Source organism: Manacus candei, unplaced genomic scaffold (assembly GCF_025592945.1).
Source record: "Manacus candei isolate 608988 ecotype Guabito, Panama unplaced genomic scaffold, ASM2559294v1 h1tg000003l, whole genome shotgun sequence".
NCBI classification, from domain to species: Eukaryota; Metazoa; Chordata; class Aves; order Passeriformes; family Pipridae; genus Manacus; species Manacus candei.
In genome coordinates this window covers 17,188,648-17,210,741 of record NW_026138051.1, presented here as the reverse complement: position 1 = coordinate 17,210,741, position 22,094 = coordinate 17,188,648, and the positions used below count along the sequence as shown (strand labels likewise).

The window sequence follows — 22,094 nt, the reverse complement described above, 5'->3', positions numbered from 1 at the left end:
TGTCTTTGGAATGATGGAGCCAGGGTGGGCCAAACTGCCTGGGATTAGACACCAGAGCTTCTTAACTGACAGGACAAGAGGCGATTCCTCCACTGGCCCTTGTGTGCCAGTTACAGGACACATGGCTATAGACATTTTGCCTTGTAAACTCTGGACAAATGGTCTCCAAACAATCAATCCATAGTGTGGGAAATCCCATCCTGAAAGGTCATGAGGGTTACACAGAAAAATATAATCCCTGTACTTTGTAACATCTTGAAGTTGGATTTTGCAACTCTAAAGAACGTTTTTAACCCAGTTCCTATTGGCAATTCTTTTCTGGGTTTAAAAAGGAATAACCCATTCTAGGGTATTTTATGGATGTGGCCGGGGTTATGAGCAGCACTCAGGGCCTTTAGATCCCTTGCAGACTCCTGTGTAAGTGCACTTCCCAAGTGCAGCACTGCAGCTGGGTAAGGAGCCACCAAGTAGCTGATGCATTAGCATAGTCAGTAAATAAGTCTGAGCAAAGGTGTCCTTCTCTGAAAGATACCCCTGCCCTCCTTGCCTTCTTTTGGGGACTTAATAAGGACAAGGTCTGTCCAAACCGTGTGTTGCAGGCTGACACTTGTCTGCCCTCAGAGGAACAGTCTCTGCAGCAAAGATCTCGTGGCCACCCAGAGCTGTGGCCGCAGCTCCCAGCGGAGGGGAAAGCACTCGAGAGCTGCACAATCTGCCGGGGGTGCTGGCCCTTACCTGTCCTCCTGTGGCAATGTCAACTCCTCGGAAAACTGTTCCACAACTCCTAGAAACAGAGCAGCAGCCAAGAAAGGAGAAGGTGTTTAAGCCCTGGGTGAGAAAGCCAGCCCAGAGAGCAGAGCTCTGCTGCCCAGTGTTTATAAAACACTCGGCTTCAGCAGCAGCCCAGCAGCCCAGCAGCCCAGCAGCCCAGCAGCCCTGTGCCATGCAGGGTGGCCAGGAGAAAACATAGGACATACTCCATGTCCTGCTCCTTGTTACAGGCAAGAGACTGCCAGCATTGAGTTGTCTTTGACAATGCCTTCTGACCACAGTTATTAAATACTGATCAGGACTGACAGACAGGAGGATGTAAGCCCAGTGTCTGCCCATGTTTGCAGCTTGCCCGACTGCATGCTTGATAGGACACCAGCAAAATCCCTGGCCCATGGTTTTATGGAAGTAGCTGAGATTGGACTTACCCTTGGCCAATTATCTGCTGTAAAGTGTATTTCTTCATAGGGTTCTCCTCACTCACAATGCCCTCTGAAAGAAACAACATGAAAGATGCTCGTGTGAAACAGAGATACCACCTTGCAGCAGATCCGAAAGGCAGCCCCACTGTGCGGGGCTGTGAGCCCTTTGTAGTCAGCTGGTAACAACAACAACAACAACAACAACAACAACAATAACCACAACAGCAGAGGCAGCTCCGAAGCACAGGTGGCTCCACAAAGACTGATTTTCCACAGTCTTTTGAGGGTTTACCTTGACAGGAAACTAAGCACATGGAGAAATGCTCAGAGGAGACAGAAATCAGAAAAGAACAGGCACCAATGCAAGAGTGCGATGGATATGGATGACCTACGGGTAGAAAACGGGAGCCGTGAGGGGGGAGCGCTCGCGCGCGTCCGGCAGCGTAATAAACAACGAGCGGCTTCATAGCGCCTGTGGCTCTTGAGTTTTACTAGCGTCGCCTTTTCCCGGCATCACTGAGGCCTCAGCTGAGATGGGGTGACCCCCAGGCTGAAGCAAAAACCGCTGCGGGCTGAAGCAGCGGGGCACAAGGGCTGAGATGAGAATGGCTCTGGGCTTAGACAAAACCGGCTGCAGCTGAGGCGGGGGGGGGCAGTTATGAGGCAGAAAGGGCTGTGGGCTGAGGCAAAACCGGCAGCGGATTGAGGGGAAAATTGGTGCGGGCTGAGAGGAAAACACCTGAGGGCTGAGGCAAGAACAGTTGCCGATGAGGCGGGGCGGCCCCCAGACTGAGGCAGCAGCGGCGACGGTTCTCAGCCTGGGCGATGGGGTGGGGCGGGGGGAAGAGGCCAGGCACTGAGCACAGTGGCGAGGAGTCTCCCTACAGCTCCCCGGCCCCACGCCGTCCCGCTGCCAACTTGAAGGAAGCCCCAGTTCCACCCCCCCCCCCCCCCATCTTTCCGTTTTTCCTTTAATTCTTTCCTTCCCCAATTCCAAGCCATACCAAAACCCCCATCAATGGGGCTTCCCAGCTATGAATAACAACAAAAGTTAATTTAATAATGAAGTGGCTGCAAAGATCAGAGTAGATACTTGCCACCGCCCGGTGCGGAAGGAAACAGGGACGCGACACAGAACGGTCTGACAAGGCAGAAGGAAGGGGTGCAACAGCTATTTTATTAGGAGGAACGAGGACTTATGTAGGGTTCAGGTGAGGGAGGTCCGATAACCGGGGCGGAGCATGGGACGGACATCTCAGGGTGCCACAGGACTGGGGAGTAGGGAGAAGGAGGGAGGAACTTGGGAGGAGTCAGGTATCTGGGGCCAATGGGAGCTCACTCCGCACTGCGGCATTTTCTGGCCAATCAGTGTGGGATGAGCGGGAAAGCAGGGGAGAGTAAGGGAGAAAACAACTTTTGGTGGGAATAACTGGGGACAAGTTCAGACATGTCTGGGGTAGTACAAGTCAAGGGGATTGATACAGAGGTATATGTGTGGGTACATTAAACTGGCTTCAGAACTGGGTAAAAACATGCAAGTCCATAAGTTGGTGTTTTCCTCAAGCACCATTCAGGTCTCTGCAAGCTCGGAAACGCTGCCATTCTGTTTCTTGTTCCTCCACACATACATTGGCTGTTTTCCAAGTCCTTCTTTACTCTGCCTCCTTTGCGAGTGGAGGCATATCAGTGTTGGGAAAGGAGACTTCTTCAGGTTGTGGTCCTGCAGCAGTGCCTGCCATTGCAGAGCTCTTGAGGATCTGTGGCAAGAATTAGTTTCTGTGAGAAAGGTGGCTTGCAGAGCTGCCCTGAGATCATAGTTCAAATGCAAACCCTTGGGAAGATGCTGTTGGCCACCAGTTGGGCTCTTAAACTGTCTCTTGCTGGCCACTTCACAAAGTGAATGGACGAGAAGAAAAGACTGGATTTACACGAGTTCCTGGGCAGTTTCCTCTTCAATTTTTATGCATTTTTGAACTGTGCAGAGGGGCAGGTATCCCCAAGGGACAGTTTCTCCTGTCTCCTGCAAGGGACCCTGACTCAATTTGGAAGTTCAAAACCCCTTTTCCAGGTGTCAGTGGCTGGGCTGAAGCACCATGTCATGTCAGGGCTACAGCCCTCACAATCTTCAGCCATGCATGGCAAACACTGTCTGCTCAGGAACTTGCAGCTCTGAATGACACCAAAGGCAGCGCTAATGTACTCTGGCACTTACTGATTTCATTCCTTCAGGCTTTGCTTTGACAACTTCTTTCTCTGCTTGCTCTTCTTTCCCCTCTTGTCCAGAGAGAGGGACCCAGCAGAGGTTCTGGTGCCTGTGTTGTGGATCTCCTGGCTGCATCAATCAGAGGAGCCATCTCGTCAAGACTCTTGGATTTCTTTAAAAACGGATGCTGCACCCAAAACGAAAGAAAAACCAATAGAGCCATTACTTTCCAAACAGAGATTCTCACAGGCTCCAGTGGGATTCCTCTGGTTACCAGCAATACACATCAGGAGGACTGAGGGCACCATCTACACCTCCAACTTCATGTCCAGGACCTTGCTATCACAGGCAAACATGGCCCATAAGGCCATTATTCAATTTCTCAAGGTGTCTGCAGCAAGGAGGTTTGCCTTGCCAGTGCTCGGGAATGCCACTTGCTGTCTCGGGCCTTTTCCATTTCAGAAAACTCAAAGGACTCCCTTAGGTTCCTCTTCTCTAAAGACTTGGGCTATTTTAGGTGTGAAAACTGATGAGGAGCATAAGCCCCTCCTCGGGAAATTCCCGTACCTCTAAGCAAGGTCAACCCCAGGAGGATGCAGGCCTGTGTGTTGTTCTGAAGAGCACTGAGGTGGAGGTTCTCAGCACCCAGACAAGAGCAGGGACACAAGGGGCAGAGCGCTGATGGACTCAGCTCTGGCTTGCAGGGAGAGCAGTGTGTGCATTCCAGCCCTGCCCCTCCCTGTGCTGGCTGCCACCTTCCTTCCCAGCAGGGACAGCCCAGTGGCACCTTCTGCAGCTCCCTCTCTCTGCCACAAAACCTGCCAGAACCCTGGAGCACTTCTGGCCTGCTTGAATGTGCCAGGCAGCAAATGGGGCTGGGACAAGGCCCGCTCAGCTGTCCCTCCTTGGGTGGCAGAAACCTCAAAGAGTGGGGCAGGAGGAACAAGCTGGACCCCCTCTGAGGCTCGCAGTGAGCTCCCCACAGCCCCTTCCTTCTCCCAGGCCATTAATACTCTGACCACTTGGCTGGGACTGCTTCCTTGGGTCCCCCTCCACCAACACCATTTCAGCCTCTGGACCTGCTATTATTCTACTCCAGCTCTTTTGCCACCAGGTACAACCAAGTGTCCTCCCAAAGTACAAGCCAGGGCCACAGACAGGACCAGAAGGTGGAAGACTTTTCCTTGGAGGAAAGGCCATGAGAGATGGCACTGGAGAAGAGAAGGTCCCAGGGAGAGCTTATTGTGGCCTTTCAGTCCTTCAAGGGGACACATTTTTTCAAAGGGTCTGTTGCAATGGGACAAAGGGTCATGGTTTTCAAGTGGAAAACGATAGATTCTGGTTACATCTAAGGAAGTCATTGTTTAGAATGAGGGTGCTGAAACACTGGCACAGGAAGTGCATAACCCATCCCTGGTCAGGTGGGACAGGGCTCTGAGCAACCCGGGCTAGTTGAAGATGTCCCTGCTCGTTGCAGGGGGGTTGGACTAGATGCCACTTAAAGGTCCCTTCCAAGCCAAACTATTCTGTGATGCTACTTAGTTGTCATTTGAAAAGCACCAAGAGTGGAGATTAGTAGGAGAGGAAGCCTCCTGATGCCTCTGAGTTTAGCTGATGACAAAGCTCATCCCTGGAGAGGTGTTTCACCTGCAGCCACTTTACCTTCAGCAGCTTCTTGGCCGTCCATCGACGCTTCGCATTCCGATTCAGGCAGGACTGCAGGAAGGAACGGAACACAGGCGACAGTTCTCTGGGAGTCTCCAGCTCCGGTGGCACATCCTTAGGCTGGGACAAAGGAAACACAAGGCAGCCATTAACCATCCCTCCCTGAGGGGAAGAGCTCCAGCACAGGCCAGTCCTTGCTTTCTGAGACTTGACCTGGGGCTTCTCCAGGAGCCCTGATCAACATTTGAGCTTAAGGAAGCAGAGAATTTTCAGCATCCAGACCAGTCCTGCTAATTGCCTTCATCTCTTTTTGCTGCCTTCTGCAAGGCAAATGCAATCCAAAAGAAGTCTTGCATGAAAAGTCAGGGACATTTTCAGAAAGACTGGAAGACTGACATTTTCCATAATTGTTGCCTTCCTCAGGAATTAACTGTGCAGCATTTAACTTGGTTTCAGCTGTTAGTTCATGGGGTTTTATCCCAGTATACCTTCCTGGCCTATTGCACACTCCTTTGGTGTAAGAGCGGGTCATTTCATTTTAGGGAATTAGCATCTACAACTGCAAACTTGAAAATACATTGGCTTACTACAAGGAGCTGTGCTAGAACCTACTTTTAGAAACGTACTGGCTAATACATACTTGTGGCAGTACTAGAAGCAGTGACCTGCCCTGAAAGGCTCAGGTAAGCAGTGGGCACTGGTCCCAGTTTGAAAAGACTTCTGGCCTGCAGATCCCCTTGAAATGCTTTTCACAGTAATTCTCCAACGGGAGAATCCTGCTGCTGAAAAATTCCTGCCATTGGGAGATCCAGCTCCAAGGGAGTTCAAAGAGCACAGGAGGAATTCAAGCATTGTGGGAGGCCAAAACGGCCCATTTCTGCACTGGCACATGTCGCTTCTCCTGTGAGCAGATGTGCTCCAGGACACTTTTAGACGTGGGCCTTGGTGGGACTAGTTCAAGCTGATGTGAGTGGGAGAAAGATATGGCTCAGGGGAGAAAGGCAGGGCTCTCTGACAGTATTTGCACCTTACCTGTGTAGGACCATCCACCATTTCTAGTGCTGTGATCCCAAGGGCCCAGATGTCCACTTTGGCATCATATCTGTCTCTTCTCAACATTTCTGATGCCATATAGAAAGGAGCTGCAAAAAATGACCTCCATGTCTTTCGCTGGGGCTTCAGCCAAGCACATAAGCCAAAATCAACTGCAGAAAACAGAAATAGTGTTAAAACCGGCTTGAATTATGAAAGCAAGCACAAGAATTCCCCACTCTCAGTCTGAGAGCACAGTGTTGAATCTAGCTGGAAGAGTGGCTGTGCTCTGTTTCCTCTGGAAGGGACATACCCAAACCAAAGGCACTCTTGACAGCCTCATCCTCTCTAGAGCTCTCTGCACATTGCAACTCTGCTCTCAGCTTACAGCAGTGGGCTGGGCACTCCCACCAGCACCACTTTTGGGGAACTGGCAGGCACTCAAAGGCAACCCCAGACCCTGCCTCCAAGGAACGCTGTGCCTGACCAAGAACACCTACTCAATCTCACAGATCCATCCATTCCTAGAAGAATATTGTCACTTTTGATGTCTCTGTGGATCACTTGATTTGAATGAAGGAAGTCCAGGGCTTTCAGGCACTGAGATTAAACACAGAAACACAAGGAGAAAATTAATTAGGCTGATTTTTTCCAACAATAAAGAAATGGCTCTAAAAGATCAAATTTCCAGGTGACACAACAATTGCAGACATACCTCAAGTGGCAAAGTTTGGAATAATAAATAAAATAAAATGAAATTAAACTAGAAAGGAAAGTACAACAACATTATAGGAGTATAATAACAGAGTACAAGAAATGCAGTGAGACTGGCAGGCCGTTCACTTGGATGCTCTTTTCTTCTCCACATCATAACAGCAACGCAGAAACAAAGCTCTGAACAGGAAATCACACCTGCTCTTACCACCTTTTGCAAAGAACCATCCTGTCCAAGCTGTCAGAAGCAAGGGCAGCATCCCTTACCTCCCGACTGATAGAGGCTATCATCTCTTCCTCAAGAGCTTGTTTGGAAATGACATCGCCTAAGGTGCATCCCTCCACATATTCCGTCACCACCCAGAGTTCGTCATTGAAAAGGTAGCTGAAAGAAGAAACCCACAGCATGGAGATGAATGGGCCCAGCTAAATGACCTTATGGGAAAGACTGCAGTTGAGTTTTCTTGCCAGGTCACTTGTAAATGAAGAGAGAATCTGAGCAGGCTAAATGAGAAAGGCTCATCTGTGAAAAAGGAGATGTCCTAGATGGCAAGCAAGGCAAAAATGCAGTTTAGTGACAGCAGAGAGAAATCTGGAACCAGGACATTGCCATCAGCTGCTTCATCATCTTAACTCATCCCTTCCAGCCTGAACTCCAGGAAGCAGGCAACACAGACTTCTCCACGGGAGGAGGGTGTGCACCACTGAGGGCAGATGTTGGTCAACCCCTTGGAAAGCATTGCATAGAGTGCATTCAGAAACAGGGAAAACCATTTAAAACCTGGCACATTGTGTGGTTGTGCAAACAAGAGCCTAGTCTTCCTGGCATCCACAGCAACAGAAAGTAGAGGGAAAACCCCAAGGGCAATAATTTCTAGGAGGGTTTATCAGCACGTATCACTAAGGCAAAGAAAAGATGATCAGTTTGAAAAAAACCAGACCCCAAAAGAACAGGGAGGTAGTGAACTGAAGGGCTGTGGCTTTAGGAAGACATGGCAGATGGAGGTTTTGGAAGACACGCTTCAAACTACCTATACCAGAAAAGGCCAAGGCAGACACAAGGCAAGCTCCTCCCTGAAGGAGCTAAGAGACCTGTGCCCTGCTCCTCCCATCCACTGCTGGTGGAGGAGTTGAGAAATAATGAAGAGCTCCATGTTCTTCCAGTGACCAAAGTGGCTTTTTAGCCTTTGGCTTGCAGTGTGTCAATGAACCTCAATGTGATAATCCCAGAACCACTCACCTGTCTATATAGTGAATGATATTGGGGTGCCTCATTCTCTTCAGGACCGTAACTTCATTTACAACTTTTTCGCTTTGATGCTTTTGGTCTCCAAGAAAAATCTTCTTGATGGCCACCTAAAAGGAGATTAAAAGCCATAGACTTGAGAAGTCTGTTGCACAGGACCACAACGCACATGGAGCAGGTGTCTTTGGAATGATGGAGCCAGGCTGGGCCAAACTGCCTGGGATTAGACACCAGAGCTTCTTAACTGACAGGACAAGAGGCGATTCCTCCACTCGCCCTTGTGTGCCAGTTACAGGACACATGGCTATAGACATTTTGCCTTGTAAACTCTGGACAAATCAATCCATACAATCCATCAACTCCAAACAATCAATCCATAATGGAGGAAATCCCATCCTAAAAGGTCATGGAGGTTTCCGAAAAAAAAAAAAAATACAATCCCAGAACTTTGTAACATGTTGAAGTTGGATTTTGCTACTCTAAAGAACGTTTTTAACCCAGTTCTTATTTGCAATTCTTTTCTGGGTTTAAAAAGGAATAACCCATTCTAGGGTATTTTATGGATGTGGCCGGGGTTATGAGCAGCGCTCAGGGCCTTTAGATCCCTTGCAGACTCCTGTGTAAGTGCACTTCCCAAGTGCAGCACTGCAGCTGGGTAAGGAGCCACCAAGTAGCTGATGCATTAGCATAGTCAGTAAATAAGTCTGAGCAAAGGTGTCCTTCTCTGAAAGATACCCCTGCCCTCCTTGCCTTCTTTTGGGGACTTAATAAGGACAAGGTCTGTCCAAACCGTGTGTTGCAGGCTGACACTTGTCTGCCCTCAGAGGAACAGTCTCTGCAGCAAAGATCTCGTGGCCACCCAGAGCTGTGGCCACAGCTGCCAGCGGAGGGGAAAGCACTCGAGAGCTGCACAATCTGCCGGGGGTGCTGGCCCTTACCTGTCCTCCTGTGGCAATGTCAACTCCTCGGAAAACTGTTCCAAAAGTCCTAGAAACAGAGCAGCAGCCAAGAAAGGAGAAGGCGTTTAGGCCCTGGGTGAGAAAGCCAGCCCAGAGAGCAGAGCTCTGCTGCCCAGAGTGTTTATAAAACACTCGGCTTCAGCAGCAGCCCAGCAGCCCAGCAGCCCTCTGCCATGCAGGGTGGCCAGGAGAAAACATAGGACATACTCCATGTCCTGCTCCTTGTTACAGGCAAGAGACTGCCAGCATTGAGTTGTCTTTGACAATGCCTTCTGACCACAGTTATTAAATACTGATCAGGACTGACAGACAGGAGGATGTAAGCCCAGTGTCTGCCCATGTTTGCAGCTTGCCCGACTGCATGCTTGATAGGACACCAGCAAAATCCCTGGCCCATGGTTTTGTGGAAGTAGCTGAGATTGGACTTACCCGTGGCCAATTATCTGCTGTAAAGTGTATTTCTTCGCAGGGTTCCCCTCACTCACAATGCCCTCTGAAAGAAACAACATGAAAGATGCTCATGTGAAACAGAGATACCACCTTGCAGCAGATCCGAAAGGCAGCCCCACTGTGTGGGGCTGTGAGCCCTTTGCAGTCAGATGGCAACAACAATCACAAGAGCAACAGAGGCAGCTCTGAAGCACAGATGGCTCCACAAACACTCTGTTCCTTTAGTACAGCTAAAGTTGACATGCATACCACGGACTGCTCTACCAGAAGTGAAATACATGATACGTACTGAGATCGGCGAGGTAAATACTTGTTAGTGAGGATATCAGTTGTGGCTGGTCTGAGCTTTTTGTCCCTGTGCTGGTTTCCCCAGAGCTTTTCTTCCCAGTGTTTGTTTTCTGTGTGCATTTTTTCCCAGTGCCTCTTTTGCCAGTGCTTGTGCTTGGCATTTCAGTGTCGGGCAAGCAGTCTTTTTTAGGTTGTGGTGCTGCAGCAACACCTGCCATTGCAGAGCTCTTGAGGATCTGTGGCAAGAATTAGTTTATGTCAGAAAGGTGGCTTGCAGAGGTGCTCTGAGATCATATTTCAAATACAAACCCTTCGGAAGATGCTGTTGGCCACAAGTCAGGCTCTTAAACTGTCTTTTGCTGCCCACTTCACAAAGTGAATGGACGAGAAGAAAGGACTGGATTTACACGAGTTCATGGGCAGTTTCCTCTTCAATTTTCATGCATTTTCTCAACTAGGTCGTGCAGAGGGGCAACTACCCTCAAGGGCACAGTTATTGCTGTGTGTCCTGCCAGGGACACTCTGACTCAACTTGGAAGTTCAAAACCCCTTTTCCAGGTGTCAGTGGCTGGGCTGAAGCACCATGTCATGGCAGGGCTAGAGCCCTCACAATCTTCAGCCACAAAAAGCAAGCGCTGTCTGCTCAGGAACTTGCAGCTCTGATTGACACCAAAAGCAGTGCTAATGTACTCTGGCACTTACTGATTTCACTCCTTCAGGCTTTGCTTTGACAACTTTCTTCTCTACTTGCTCTTCTTTCCCCTCTTGTCCAGAAAGAGAGGGAGCCAGCAGAGGTTCCGGTGCCGCTGTTCTGGGTCTCCTGGCTGCATCAATCAGAGGAACCATCTCGACAAGACTCTTGGATTTTTTTAAAAACCGATGCTGCACCGAAAAACCAAAGAAGAACAAAAGGAGCCATTACTTTCCAAATGCAGTTTCTCACAGGCTCCAGTGGGATTCCTCTGGTTACCAGTAATACACATCAGGAGGACGTAGGGAACTATCTAGACCTCCATCTTTCCTCTGAGGAAAGGCCAAGACAGATGGCACTGGAGAAGAGAAGGTCCCAGGGAGAGCTTATTGTGGCCTTTCAATCCTTCAAGGGGACACATTTTCTCAAAGGGCATGGTTGCAATGGGACAAAGGGTCATGGTTTTCAAGTGGAAGAGGATAGATTCTGGTTACATCTAAGGAAGTCATTGTTTAGAATGAGGGTGCTGAAACACTGGCACAGGAAGTGCATACCCCATCCCTGGTCAGGTGGGACAGGGCTCTGAGCAACCCGGGCTAGTTGAAGATGTGCCTGCTCATTGCTGGGGGTTTGGACTAGACGCCACTTAAAGGTCCCTTCCAAGCCAAATTATTCTGTGATGCTACTTAGTTGTCATTTGAAAAGCACCAAGAGTGGAGATTAGTAGGAGAGGAAGCCTCCTGATGCCTCTGAGTTTAGCTGATGACAAAGCCCATCCCTGGACAGCTGTTTCACCTGCAGCCACTTTACCTTCAGCAGCTTCTTGGCCGTCCATCGACGCTTCGCATTCCGTTTCAGGCAGGACTGCAGGAAGGAACGGAACACAGGCGACAGGTTTCTGCGAGTTTTCAGCTGGGGTGGCACGTCCTTAGGCTTGGGACAAAGGAAACACAAGACAGCCATTAACCATCCCTCCCTGAGGGGAAGAGCTCCAGCACAGGCCAGTCCTTGCTTTCTGAGACTTGACCTGGGGCTTCTCCAGGAGCCCTGATCAACATTTGAGCTTAAGGAAGCAGAGAATTTTCAGCATCCAGACCAGTCCTGCTAATTGCCTTCATCTCTTTTTGCTGCCTTCTGCAAGGCAAATGCAATCCAAAAGAAGTCTTCCAAGCAAAGTCAGGGACCTTTTTCAGAAAGACTGGAAGATTGACATTTTCCATAATTGTTGCCTTCCTCAGGAATTAACTGTGCAGCATTTAACTTGGTTTCAGCTGTTAGTTCATGGGGTTTTATCCCAGTATACCTTCCTGGCCTATTGCACACTCCTTTGGTGTAAGAGCGGGTCATTTCATTTTAGGGAATTAGCATCTACAACTGCAAACTTGAAAATACATTGGCTTACTACAAGGAGCTGTGCTAGAACCTACTTTTAGAAACGTACTGGCTAATACATACTTGTGGCAGTACTAGAAGCAGTGACCTGCCCTGAAAGGCTCAGGTAAGCAGTGGGCACTGGTCCCAGTTTGAAAAGACTTCTGGCCTGCAGATCCCCTTGAAATGCTTTTCACAGTAATTCTCCAACGGGAGAATCCTGCTGCTGAAAAACTCCTGCCATTGGGAGATCCAGCTCCAAGGGAGTTCAAAGAGCACAGGAGGAATTCAAGCATTGTGGGAGGCCAAAACGGCCCATTTCTGCACTGGCACATGTCGCTTCTCCTGTGAGCAGATGTGCTCCAGGACACTTTTAGACGTGGGCCTTGGTGGGACTAGTTCAAGCTGATGTGAGTGGGAGAAAGATATGGCTCAGGGGAGAAAGGCAGGGCTCTCTGACAGTATTTACACCTTACCTGTGTAGGACCATCCACCATTTCTAGTGCCATGATCCCAAGGGCCCAAATGTCCACTTTGGCACCATATATGTCTCCTCTCAACATTTCTGGTGCCATATAGAAAGCAGTCCCAACGACTGACCACCGTTTCTTCTGCCAGGGCGTAAGCCAAGCACAGAAGCCAAAATCAACTGCAGACAAAAACAGGGACTGTTAAAACCAGCTTGAATTATGAAAGCAAGCACAAGAATTCCCCACTCTCAGTCTGAGAGCACAGTGTTGAATCTAGCTGGAAGAGTGGCTGTGCTCTGTTTCCTCTGGAAGGGACATACCCAAACCAAAGGCACTCTTGACAGCCTCATCCTCTCTAGAGCTCTCTGCACATTGCAACTCTGCTCTCAGCTTACAGCAGTGGGCTGGGCACTCCCACCAGCACCACTTTTGGGGAACTGGCAGGCACTCAAAGGCAACCCCAGACCCTGCCTCCCAGGAACGCTGTGCCTGACCAAGAACACCTACTCAATTTCACAGATCCATCGATTCCTAGAAGAATATTGTCACTTTTGATGTCTCTGTGAATCACTAGATTTGAATGAAGGAAGTCCAGGGCTTTCAGGCACTGAGATTAAACAAAGAAATGAGAGAAAAAAATTAATTAGGCTGATTTTTTTCCCACAAAAAAGGAAATGGCTCTAAAAGATCAAATTTCCAGGTGACACATCAATTGCAGACATACCTCAAGTGGCAAAGTTTGGAATAATAAATAAAATAAAATGAAATTAAACTAGAAAGGAAAGTACAACAACATTATAGGAGTATAATAACAGACTACAGGAAATGCAGTGGGACTGGCAGGCCGTTCACTTGGATGCTCTTTTCTTCTCCACATCATAACAGCAACGCAGAAACAAAGCTCTGAACAGGAAATCACTCCTGTTCTTACCACCTTTTGCAAAGAACCATCCTGTCCAAGCTGTCAGAAGCAAGGGCAGCATCCCTTACCTCCCGACTGATAGAGGCTATCATCTCTTCCTCAAGAGCTTGAATGGAAACAACAGCAGCTAAGGTGCATCCCTCCACATATTCCATCACCAGCCAGAGTTCTTCATTGAAAAGGTAGCTGAAAGAAGAAACCCACAGCATGGAGATGAATGGGCCCAGCTAAATGACCTTATGGGAAAGACTGCAGTTGAGTTTTCTTGCCAGGTCACTTGTAAATGAAGAGAGAATCTGAGCAGGCTAAATGAGAAAGGCTCATCTGTGAAAAAGGAGATGTCCTAGATGGCAAGCAAGGCAAAAATGCAGTTTAGTGACAGCAGAGAGAAATCTGGAACCAGGACATTGCCATTAGCTGCTTCATCATCTTAACTCATCCCTTCCAGCCTGAACTCCAGGAAGCAGGCAACACAGACTTCTCCACAGGAGGAGAGTGTGCACCACTGAGGGCAGATGTTGGTCAACCCCTTGGAAAGCATTGCATAAAGTGCATTCAGAAACAGGGAAAACCATTTAAAACCTGGCACATTGAGTGGTTGTGCAAACAAGAGCCTAGTCTTCCTGGCATCCACAGCAACAGAAAGTAGAGGGAAAACCCCAAGGTCAATAATTTCTAGGAGGGTTTATCAGCACATATCACTAAGGCAAAGAAAAGATGATCAGTTTGAAAAAAAACAGACCCCAAAAGAACAGGGAGGTAGTGAACTGAAGGGCTGTGGCTTTAGGAAGACATGGCAGATGGAGGTTTTGGAAGACACGCTTCAAACTACCTATACCAGAAAAGGCCAAGGCAGACACAAGGCAAGCTCCTCCCTGAAGGAGCTAAGAGACCTGTGCCCTGCACCTCCCATCCACTGCAGGTGGAGGAGTTGAGAAATAATGAAGAGCTCCATGTTCTTCCAGTGACCAAAGTGGCTTTTTAGCCTTTGGCTTGCAGTGGGTCAATGATGTGATAATCCCAGAACCACTCACCTGTCTATATAGCGAATGATATTGGGGTGTCTCACACTCTTCAGGACTGCAACCTCAGTTACAACAAGCTCCCTTTTGTTCTTTCTGTCGAGAACAAAAATCTTCTTGATGGCCACCTAAAAGGAGATTGAAAGCCACAGACTTGAGAAGTCTGTTGCACAGGACCACAACGCACATGGAGCAGGTGTCTTTGGAATGATGGAGCCAGGCTGGGCCAAACTGCCTGGGATTAGACACCAGAGCTTCTTAACTGACAGGACAAGAGGCGATTCCTCCACTCGCCCTTGTGTGCCAGTTACAGGACACATGGCTATAGACATTTTGCCTTGTAAACTCTGGACAAATGGTCTCCAAACGATCAATCCATAATGGAGGAAATCCCGTCCTAAAAGGTCATGGAAGTTTCACAAAAAAAAAATACAATCCCAGAACTTTGTAACATGTTGAAGTTGGATTTTGCTACTCTAAAGAATGTTTTTAACCCAGTTCCTATTTGCAGTTCTTTTCTGGGTTTGAAAAGGAATAACCCATTCTAGGGTATTTTATGGGTGTGGCCGGGGTTATGAGCAGTGCTCAGGGCCTTTAGATCCCTTGCAGACTCCTGTGTAAGTGCACTTCCCAAGTGCAGCACTGCAGCTGGGTAAGGAGCCACCAAGTAGCTGATGCATTAGCATAGTCAGTAAATAAGTCTGAGCAAAGGTGTCCTTCTCTGAAAGATACCCCTGCCCTCCTTGCCTTCTTTTGGGGACTTAATAAGGACAAGGCAAAGATCTCGTGGCCACCCAGAGCTGTGGCCACAGCTGCCAGCGGAGGGGAAAGCACTCGAGAGCTGCACAATCTGCCGGGGGTGCTGGCCCTTACCTGTCCTCCTGTGGCAATGTCAACTCCTCGGAAAACTGTTCCAAAAGTCCTAGAAACAGAGCAGCAGCCAAGAAAGGAGAAGGCGTTTAGGCCCTGGGTGAGAAAGCCAGCCCAGAGAGCAGAGCTCTGCTGCCCAGAGTGTTTATAAAACACTTGGCTTCAGCAGCAGCCCAGCAGCCCAGCAGCCCAGCAGCCCAGCAGCCCAGCAGCCCTCTGCCATGCAGGGTGGCCAGGAGAAAACATAGGACATACTCCATGTCCTGCTCCTTGTTACAGGCAAGAGACTGCCAGCATTGAGTTGTCTTTGACAATGCCTTCTGACCACAGTTATTAAATACTGATCAGGACTGACAGACAGGAGGATGTAAGCCCAGTGTCTGCCCATGTTTGCAGCTTGCCCGACTGCATGCTTGATAGGACACCAGCAAAATCCCTGGCCCATGGTTTTATGGAAGTAGCTGAGATTAGACTTACCCTTGGCCAATTATCTGCTGTACAGTGTATTTCTTCGTAGGGTTCTCCTCACTCACATACTGCTCTGAAAGAAACAACATGAAAGATGCTCGTGTGAAACAGAGATACCACCTTGCAGCAGATCCAAAAGGCAGCCCCACTGTGCGGGGCTGTGAGCCCTTTGTAGTCAGCTGGTAACAACAACAACAACAACAACAATAACCACAACAGCAGAGGCAGCTCCGAAGCACAGGTGGCTCCACAAAGACTGATTTTCCACAGTCTTTTGAGGGTTTACCTTGACAGGAAACCAAATCCATGGAGGAATGCTCAGAGGAGACAAAAATCAGAAAAAAACAGGCACCAATGCAAGAGTTTGTTGTCTACAAACATTAAGGAGAGCTGGTGCAACAGAGCCCTATTTTCTTGGAGAGAAACACTCCGTGTGATTCAGCAGAAGGAACAGTCACAGTGCTCTGTTGCTTCCTCTCTTCCTTTAGTAGAACTAAAGCTGACATGCATACCATGGACTGCTGTAGCAACCAGGAAATACATGATACGTACTGAGTTCAGAAAGGAAAAGTCGTGTTAGTGGGGACAGCTTTGGCGGCTGGTCCGTGATTTTCTTTGGAATGCTCTTCTTCCGAGTGTCTCCTTTCCCGGTGCTTGTGCTTGGCATTTCAGTGTTGGCAAAGGTGACTTCTTCAGGTTGTGCTGCTGCAGCAACAGCTGACATTGCAGAGCTCTTGAGGATCTGTGGCAAGAATTAGTTTCTGTCAGAAAGGTGGCTTGCAGAGCTGCCCTGAGATCATATTTCAAATGCAAACCCTTCGGAAGATGCTGTTGGCCACAAGTCAGGCTCTTAAACTGTCTCTTGCTGCCCACTTCACAAAGTGAATGGACGAGAAGAAAGGACTGGATTTACACGAGTTCATGGGCAGTTTCCTCTTCAATTTTCATGCATTTTCTCAACTAGGTCGTGCAGAGGGGCAACTACCCTCAAGGGCACAGTTATTGCTGTGTGTCCTGCAAGGGACACTCTGACTCAATTTGGAAGTTCAAAACCCCTTTTCCAGGTGTCAGTGGCTGGGCTGAAGCACCATGTCATGGCAGCACTCCAGCCCTCGCACTCTTCAGCCATGCATGGCAAGCACTGGCTGCTCAGGAACTTGCAGCTCTGAATGACACCAAAGGCAGTTCTAACAAAAGCTGGCACTTACTGATTTCATTCCTTCAGGCTTAGCTTTGACGTTTTCCTTCTCTGCTTGCTCTTCCTTACTCTCTTGTCCAGAAACAGAGGGATCCAGCAGAGGTTCTGTTGGTGGTGTTGTGAACCTCTCTGTAAGGAATCTCCTGACTGCATCGAGCAGAGGCCTCATGTTGTTGAGACTACCGGATTTTTCTAAAAATGGATGCTGCCCAAAGGAAAAAACAAAGAAAGAAAGGAGCCATTACTTTCCAAATGCAGTTTCCCACAGGCTCCAGCAGGATCCCTCTGGTTACCAGCAATACACATCAGGAGGACTGAGGGCACCATCTACACCTCCAACTTCATGTCCAGGACCTTGCTATCACAGGCAAACATGGGCCATAAGGCCATTATTCAATTTCTCAAGGTGTCTGCAGCAAGGAGGTTTGCCTTCCAGTGCTCAGGAATGCCACTTGCTGTCTCGGGCCTTTTTCCATTTCAGAAAACTCAAAGGACTCCCTTAGGTTCCTCTTCTCTAAAGACTTGGGCTATTTTAGGTGTGAAAATTGATGAGGAGCATAAGCCCCTCCTCGGGAAATTCCCGTACCTCTAAGCAAGGTCAATCCCAGGAGGATGCAGGCCTGTGTGTTGTTCTGAAGAGCACTGAGGTGGAGGTTCTCAGCACCCAGACAAGAGCAGGGACACAAGGGGCAGAGCGCTGATGGACTCAGCTCTGGCTTGCAGGGAGAGCAGTGTGTGCATTCCAGCCCTGCCCCTCCCTGTGCTGGCTGCCACCTTCCTTCCCAGCAGGGACAGCCCAGTGGCACCTTCTGCAGCTCCCTCTCTCTGCCACAAAACCTGCCAGAACCCTGGAGCACTTCTGGCCTGCTTGAATGTGCCAGGCAGCAAATGGGGCTGGGACAAGGCCCGCTCAGCTGTCCCTCCTTGGGTGGCAGAAACCTCAAAGAGTGGGGCAGGAGGGACAGCTGTTTCACCTGCAGCCACTTTACCTTCAGTAGCTGCTCGGCCGTCCATCGGCGCTTCTCATTCCGTTTCAGACAAGACTGCAGGAAGGAACGGAACACAGGCGACAGGTTTCTGCGAGTTTTCAGCTGGGGTGGCTTGTGCTTAGGCTGGGACAAAAGACACAAGGCAGCCATTAACCATCCCTCCCCGAGGGGAAGAGCTCCAGCACAGGCCAGTCCTTGCTTTCTGAGACTTGACCTGGGGCTTCTCCAGGAGCCCTGATCAACATTTGAGCTTAAGGAAGCAGAGAATTTTCAGCATCCAGACCAGTCCTGCTAATTGCCTTCATCTCTTTTTGCTGCCTTCTGCAAGGCAAATGCAATCCAAAAGAAGTCTTCCAAGAAAAGTCAGGGACCTTTTTCAGAAAGACTGGAAGACTGACATTTTCTGTAATTGTTGCCTTCCTCAGGAATTAACTGTGCAGCATTTAACTTGGTTTCAGCTCTTAGTCATGGGGTTTTATCCCAGTATACCTTCCTGGCCTATTGCACACTCCTTTGGTGTAAGAGCGGGTCATTTCATTTTAGGGAATTAGCATCTACAACTGCAAACTTGAAAATACATTGGCTTACTACAAGGAGCTGTGCTAGAACCTACTTTTAGAAATGTACTGGCTAATACATACTTGTGGCAGTACTAGAAGCAGTGACCTGCCCTGAAAGGCTCAGGTAAGCAGTGGGCACTGGTCCCAGTTTGAAAAGACTTCTGGCCTGCAGATCCCCTTGAAATGCTTTTCACAGTAATTCTCCAACGGGAGAATCCTGCTGCTGAAAAATTCCTGCCATTGGGAGATCCAGCTCCAAGGGAGTTCAAAGAGCACAGGAGGAATTCAAGCATTGTGGGAGGCCAAAACGGCCCATTTCTGCACTGGCCCATGTCGCTTCTCCTGTGAGCAGATGTGCTCCAGGACACTTTTAGACGTGGGCCTTGGTGGGACTAGTTCAAGCTGATGTGAGCGGGAGAAAGATATGGCTCAGGGGAGAAAGGCAGGGCTCTCTGACACTATTTGCACCTTACCCGTGTAGGACCATCCACCATTTCTAGTGCTGTGATCCCAAGGGCCCAGATGTCCACTCTGGCATCATATTTGTCTCCTGCCAACATTTCTGGTGCCATATAGAAAGGAGTCCCAATGAAAGACCTCCGTTTCGTCTCCCAGGGCTTCAGCCAAGCACATAAGCCAAAATCAACTGCAGACAAAAACAAGGACTGTTAAAACCAGCTTGAATTATGAAAGCAAGCACAAAGATTCCCCACTCTCAGTCTGAGAGCACAGTGTTGAATCTAGCTGGAAGAGTGGCTGTGCTCTGTTTCCTCTGGAAGGGACATACCCAAACCAAAGGCACTCTTGACAGCCTCATCCTCTCTAGAGCTCTCTGCACATTGCAACTCTGCTCTCAGCTTACAGCAGTGGGCTGGGCACTCCCACCAGCACCACTTTTGGGGAACTGGCAGGCACTCAAAGGCAACCCCAGACCCTGCCTCCCAGGAACGCTGTGCCTGACCAAGAACACCTACTCAATTTCACAGATCCATCGATTCCTAGAAGAATATTGTCACTTTTGATGTCTCTGTGAATCACTCGATTTGAATGAAGGAAGTCCAGGGCTTTCAGGCACTGAGATTAAACAAAGAAATGAGAGAAAAAAATTAATTAGGCTGATTTTTTTCCCACAAAAAAGGAAATGGCTCTAAAAGATCAAATTTCCAGGTGACACAACAATTGCAGACATACCTCAAGTGGCAAAGTTTGGAATAATAAATAAAATAAAATGAAATTAAACTAGAAAGGAAAGTACAACATTATAGGAGTATAATAACAGAGTACAAGAAATGCAGTGAGACTGGCAGGCCGTTCACTTGGATGCTCTTTTCTTCTCCACATCATAACAGCAACGCAGAAACAAAGCTCTGAACAGGAAATCACTCCTGCTCTTACCACCTTTTGCAAAGAACCATCCTGTCCAAGCTGTCAGAAGCAAGGGCAGCATCCCTTACCTCCCGACTGATGGAGGCTATCATCTCTTCCTCAAGAGCTTGAATGGAAACCACAGCACCTAAGGTGAATCCCTCCACATATTCCATCACCAGCCAGAGTTCTTCATTGAAAAGGTAGCTGAAAGAAGAAACCCACAGCATGGAGATGAATGGGCCCAGCTAAATGACCTTATGGGAAAGACTGCAGTTGAGTTTTCTTGCCAGGTCACTTGTAAATGAAGAGAGAATCTGAGCAGGCTAAATGAGAAAGGCTCATCTGTGAAAAAGGAGATGTCCTAGATGGCAAGCAAGGCAAAAATGCAGTTTAGTGACAGCAGAGAGAAATGTGGAACCAGGACATTGCCATCAGCTGCTTCATCATCTTAACTCATCCCTTCCAGCCTGAACTCCAGGAAGCAGGCAACACAGACTTCTCCATGGGAGGAGAGTGTGCACCACTGAGGGCAGATGTTGGTCAACCCCTTGGAAAGCATTGCATAAAGTGCATTCAGAAACAGGGAAAACCATTTAAAACCTGGCACATTGTGTGGTTGTGCAAACAAGAGCCTAGTCTTCCTGGCATCCACAGCAACAGAAAGTAGAGGGAAAACCCCAAGGGCAATAATTTCTAGGAGGGTTTATCAGCACGTATCATTAAGGCACAGAAAAGATGGTCAGTTTGAAAAAACCAGACCCCAAAAGAACAGGGAGGTAGTGAACTGAAGGGCTGTGGCTTTAGGAAGACATGGCAGATGGAGGTTTTGGAAGACACGCTTCAAACTACCTATACCAGAAAAGGCCAAGGCAGACACAAGGCACATGTGAACCTCGATGTGATAATCCCAGAACCACTCACCTGTCTATATAGCGAATGATATTGGGATGCCTCATGCTACTCAAGAGTGAAACCTCAGTTAAAATTATCTCTCTTGCGTACTTTCTCTTGGAAAGACACATCATCTTGATGGCCACCTAAAAGGAGATTAAAAGCCACAGACTTGAGAAGTCTGTTGCACAGGACCACAACCCACATGGAGCAGGTGTCTTTGGAATGATGGAGCCAGGGTGGGCCAAACTGCCTGGGATTAGACACCAGAGCTTCTTAACTGACAGGACAAAAGGCGATTCCTCCACTGGCCCTTGTGTGCCAGTTACAGGACACATGGCTATAGACATTTTGCCTTGTAAACTCTGGACAAATGGTCTCCAAACAATCAATCCATAATGGAGGAAATCCCGTCCTAAAAGGTCATGGAAGTTTCACAAAAAAAAAATACAATCCCAGAACTTTGTAACATGTTGAAGTTGGATTTTGCTACTCTAAAGAATGTTTTTAACCCAGTTCCTATTTGCAGTTCTTTTCTGGGTTTGAAAAGGAATAACCCATTCTAGGGTATTTTATGGGTGTGGCCGGGGTTATGAGCAGCGCTCAGGGCCTTTAGATCCCTTGCAGACTCCTGTGTAAGTGCACTTCCCAAGTGCAGCACTGCAGCTGGGTAAGGAGCCACCAAGTAGCTGATGCATTAGCATAGTCAGTAAATAAGTCTGAGCAAAGGTGTCCTTCTCTGAAAGATACCCCTGCCCTCCTTGCCTTCTTTTGGGGACTTAATAAGGACAAGGTCTGTCCAAACCGTGTGTTGCAGGCTGACACTTGTCTGCCCTCAGAGGAACAGTCTCTGCAGCAAAGATCTCGTGGCCACCCAGAGCTGTGGCCACAGCTCCCAGCGGAGGGGAAAGCACTCGAGAGCTGCACAATCTGCCGGGGGTGCTGGCCCTTACCTGTCCTCCTGTGGCAATGTCAACTCCTCGGAAAACTGTTCCACAAGACCTAGAAACAGAGCAGCAGCCAAGAAAGGAGAAGGCGTTTAGGCCCTGGGTGAGAAAGCCAGCCCAGAGAGCAGAGCTCTGCTGCCCAGAGTGTTTATAAAACACTCGGCTTCAGCAGCAGCCCAGCAGCCCAGCAGCCCAGCAGCCCTCTGCCATGCAGGGTGGCCAGGAGAAAACATAGGACATACTCAACGTCCTGCTCCTTGTTACAGGCAAGAGACTGCCAGCATTGAGTTGTCTTTGACAATGCCTTCTGACCACAGTTATTAAATACTGATCAGGACTGACAGACAGGAGGATGTAAGCCCAGTGTCTGCCCATGTTTGCAGCTTGCCCGACTGCATGCTTGATAGGACACCAGCAAAATCCCTGGCCCATGGTTTTGTGGAAGTAGCTGAGATTGGACTTACCCTTGGCCAATTATCTGCTGTAAAGTGTATTTCTTCGTAGGGTTCCCCTCACTCACAATGCCCTCTGAAAGAAACAACATGAAAGATGCTCATGTGAAACAGAGATACCACCT

At 48.7% G+C, this 22,094-nt stretch overlaps 1 protein-coding gene and 1 long non-coding RNA gene across 5 annotated transcripts in view; one reads left to right on the top strand and one right to left on the bottom strand.

Annotated features, from left to right (window-relative positions):
- The window catches only part of LOC127470375 (uncharacterized), a 181,219-nt gene that overhangs the window by 64,413 nt on the left and 94,712 nt on the right, over nucleotides 1–22,094 (bottom strand). Inside the window, exons 37-42 of the mRNA XM_051785824.1 lie at nucleotides 21,982–22,045; nucleotides 15,100–15,148; nucleotides 14,239–14,354; nucleotides 13,273–13,390; nucleotides 12,790–12,889; nucleotides 6,094–6,266 (exon numbers count right to left, since the gene is read on the bottom strand). Of these exons, the coding sequence (XP_051641784.1) occupies nucleotides 6,094–6,266; nucleotides 12,790–12,889; nucleotides 13,273–13,390; nucleotides 14,239–14,354; nucleotides 15,100–15,148; nucleotides 21,982–22,045 (620 nt within the window). The remainder of the gene's footprint in view (nucleotides 1–6,093; nucleotides 6,267–12,789; nucleotides 12,890–13,272; nucleotides 13,391–14,238; nucleotides 14,355–15,099; nucleotides 15,149–21,981; nucleotides 22,046–22,094) is intronic.
- LOC127470847 (uncharacterized) overlaps nucleotides 1–22,094 on the top strand; it is an 83,001-nt gene that overhangs the window by 35,377 nt on the left and 25,530 nt on the right. For all 4 annotated transcript variants that reach the window (XR_007904425.1, XR_007904426.1, XR_007904423.1 and 1 more), the window contains exon 2: nucleotides 19,751–19,829. This is a non-coding gene — a long non-coding RNA (uncharacterized LOC127470847). The remainder of the gene's footprint in view (nucleotides 1–19,750; nucleotides 19,830–22,094) is intronic.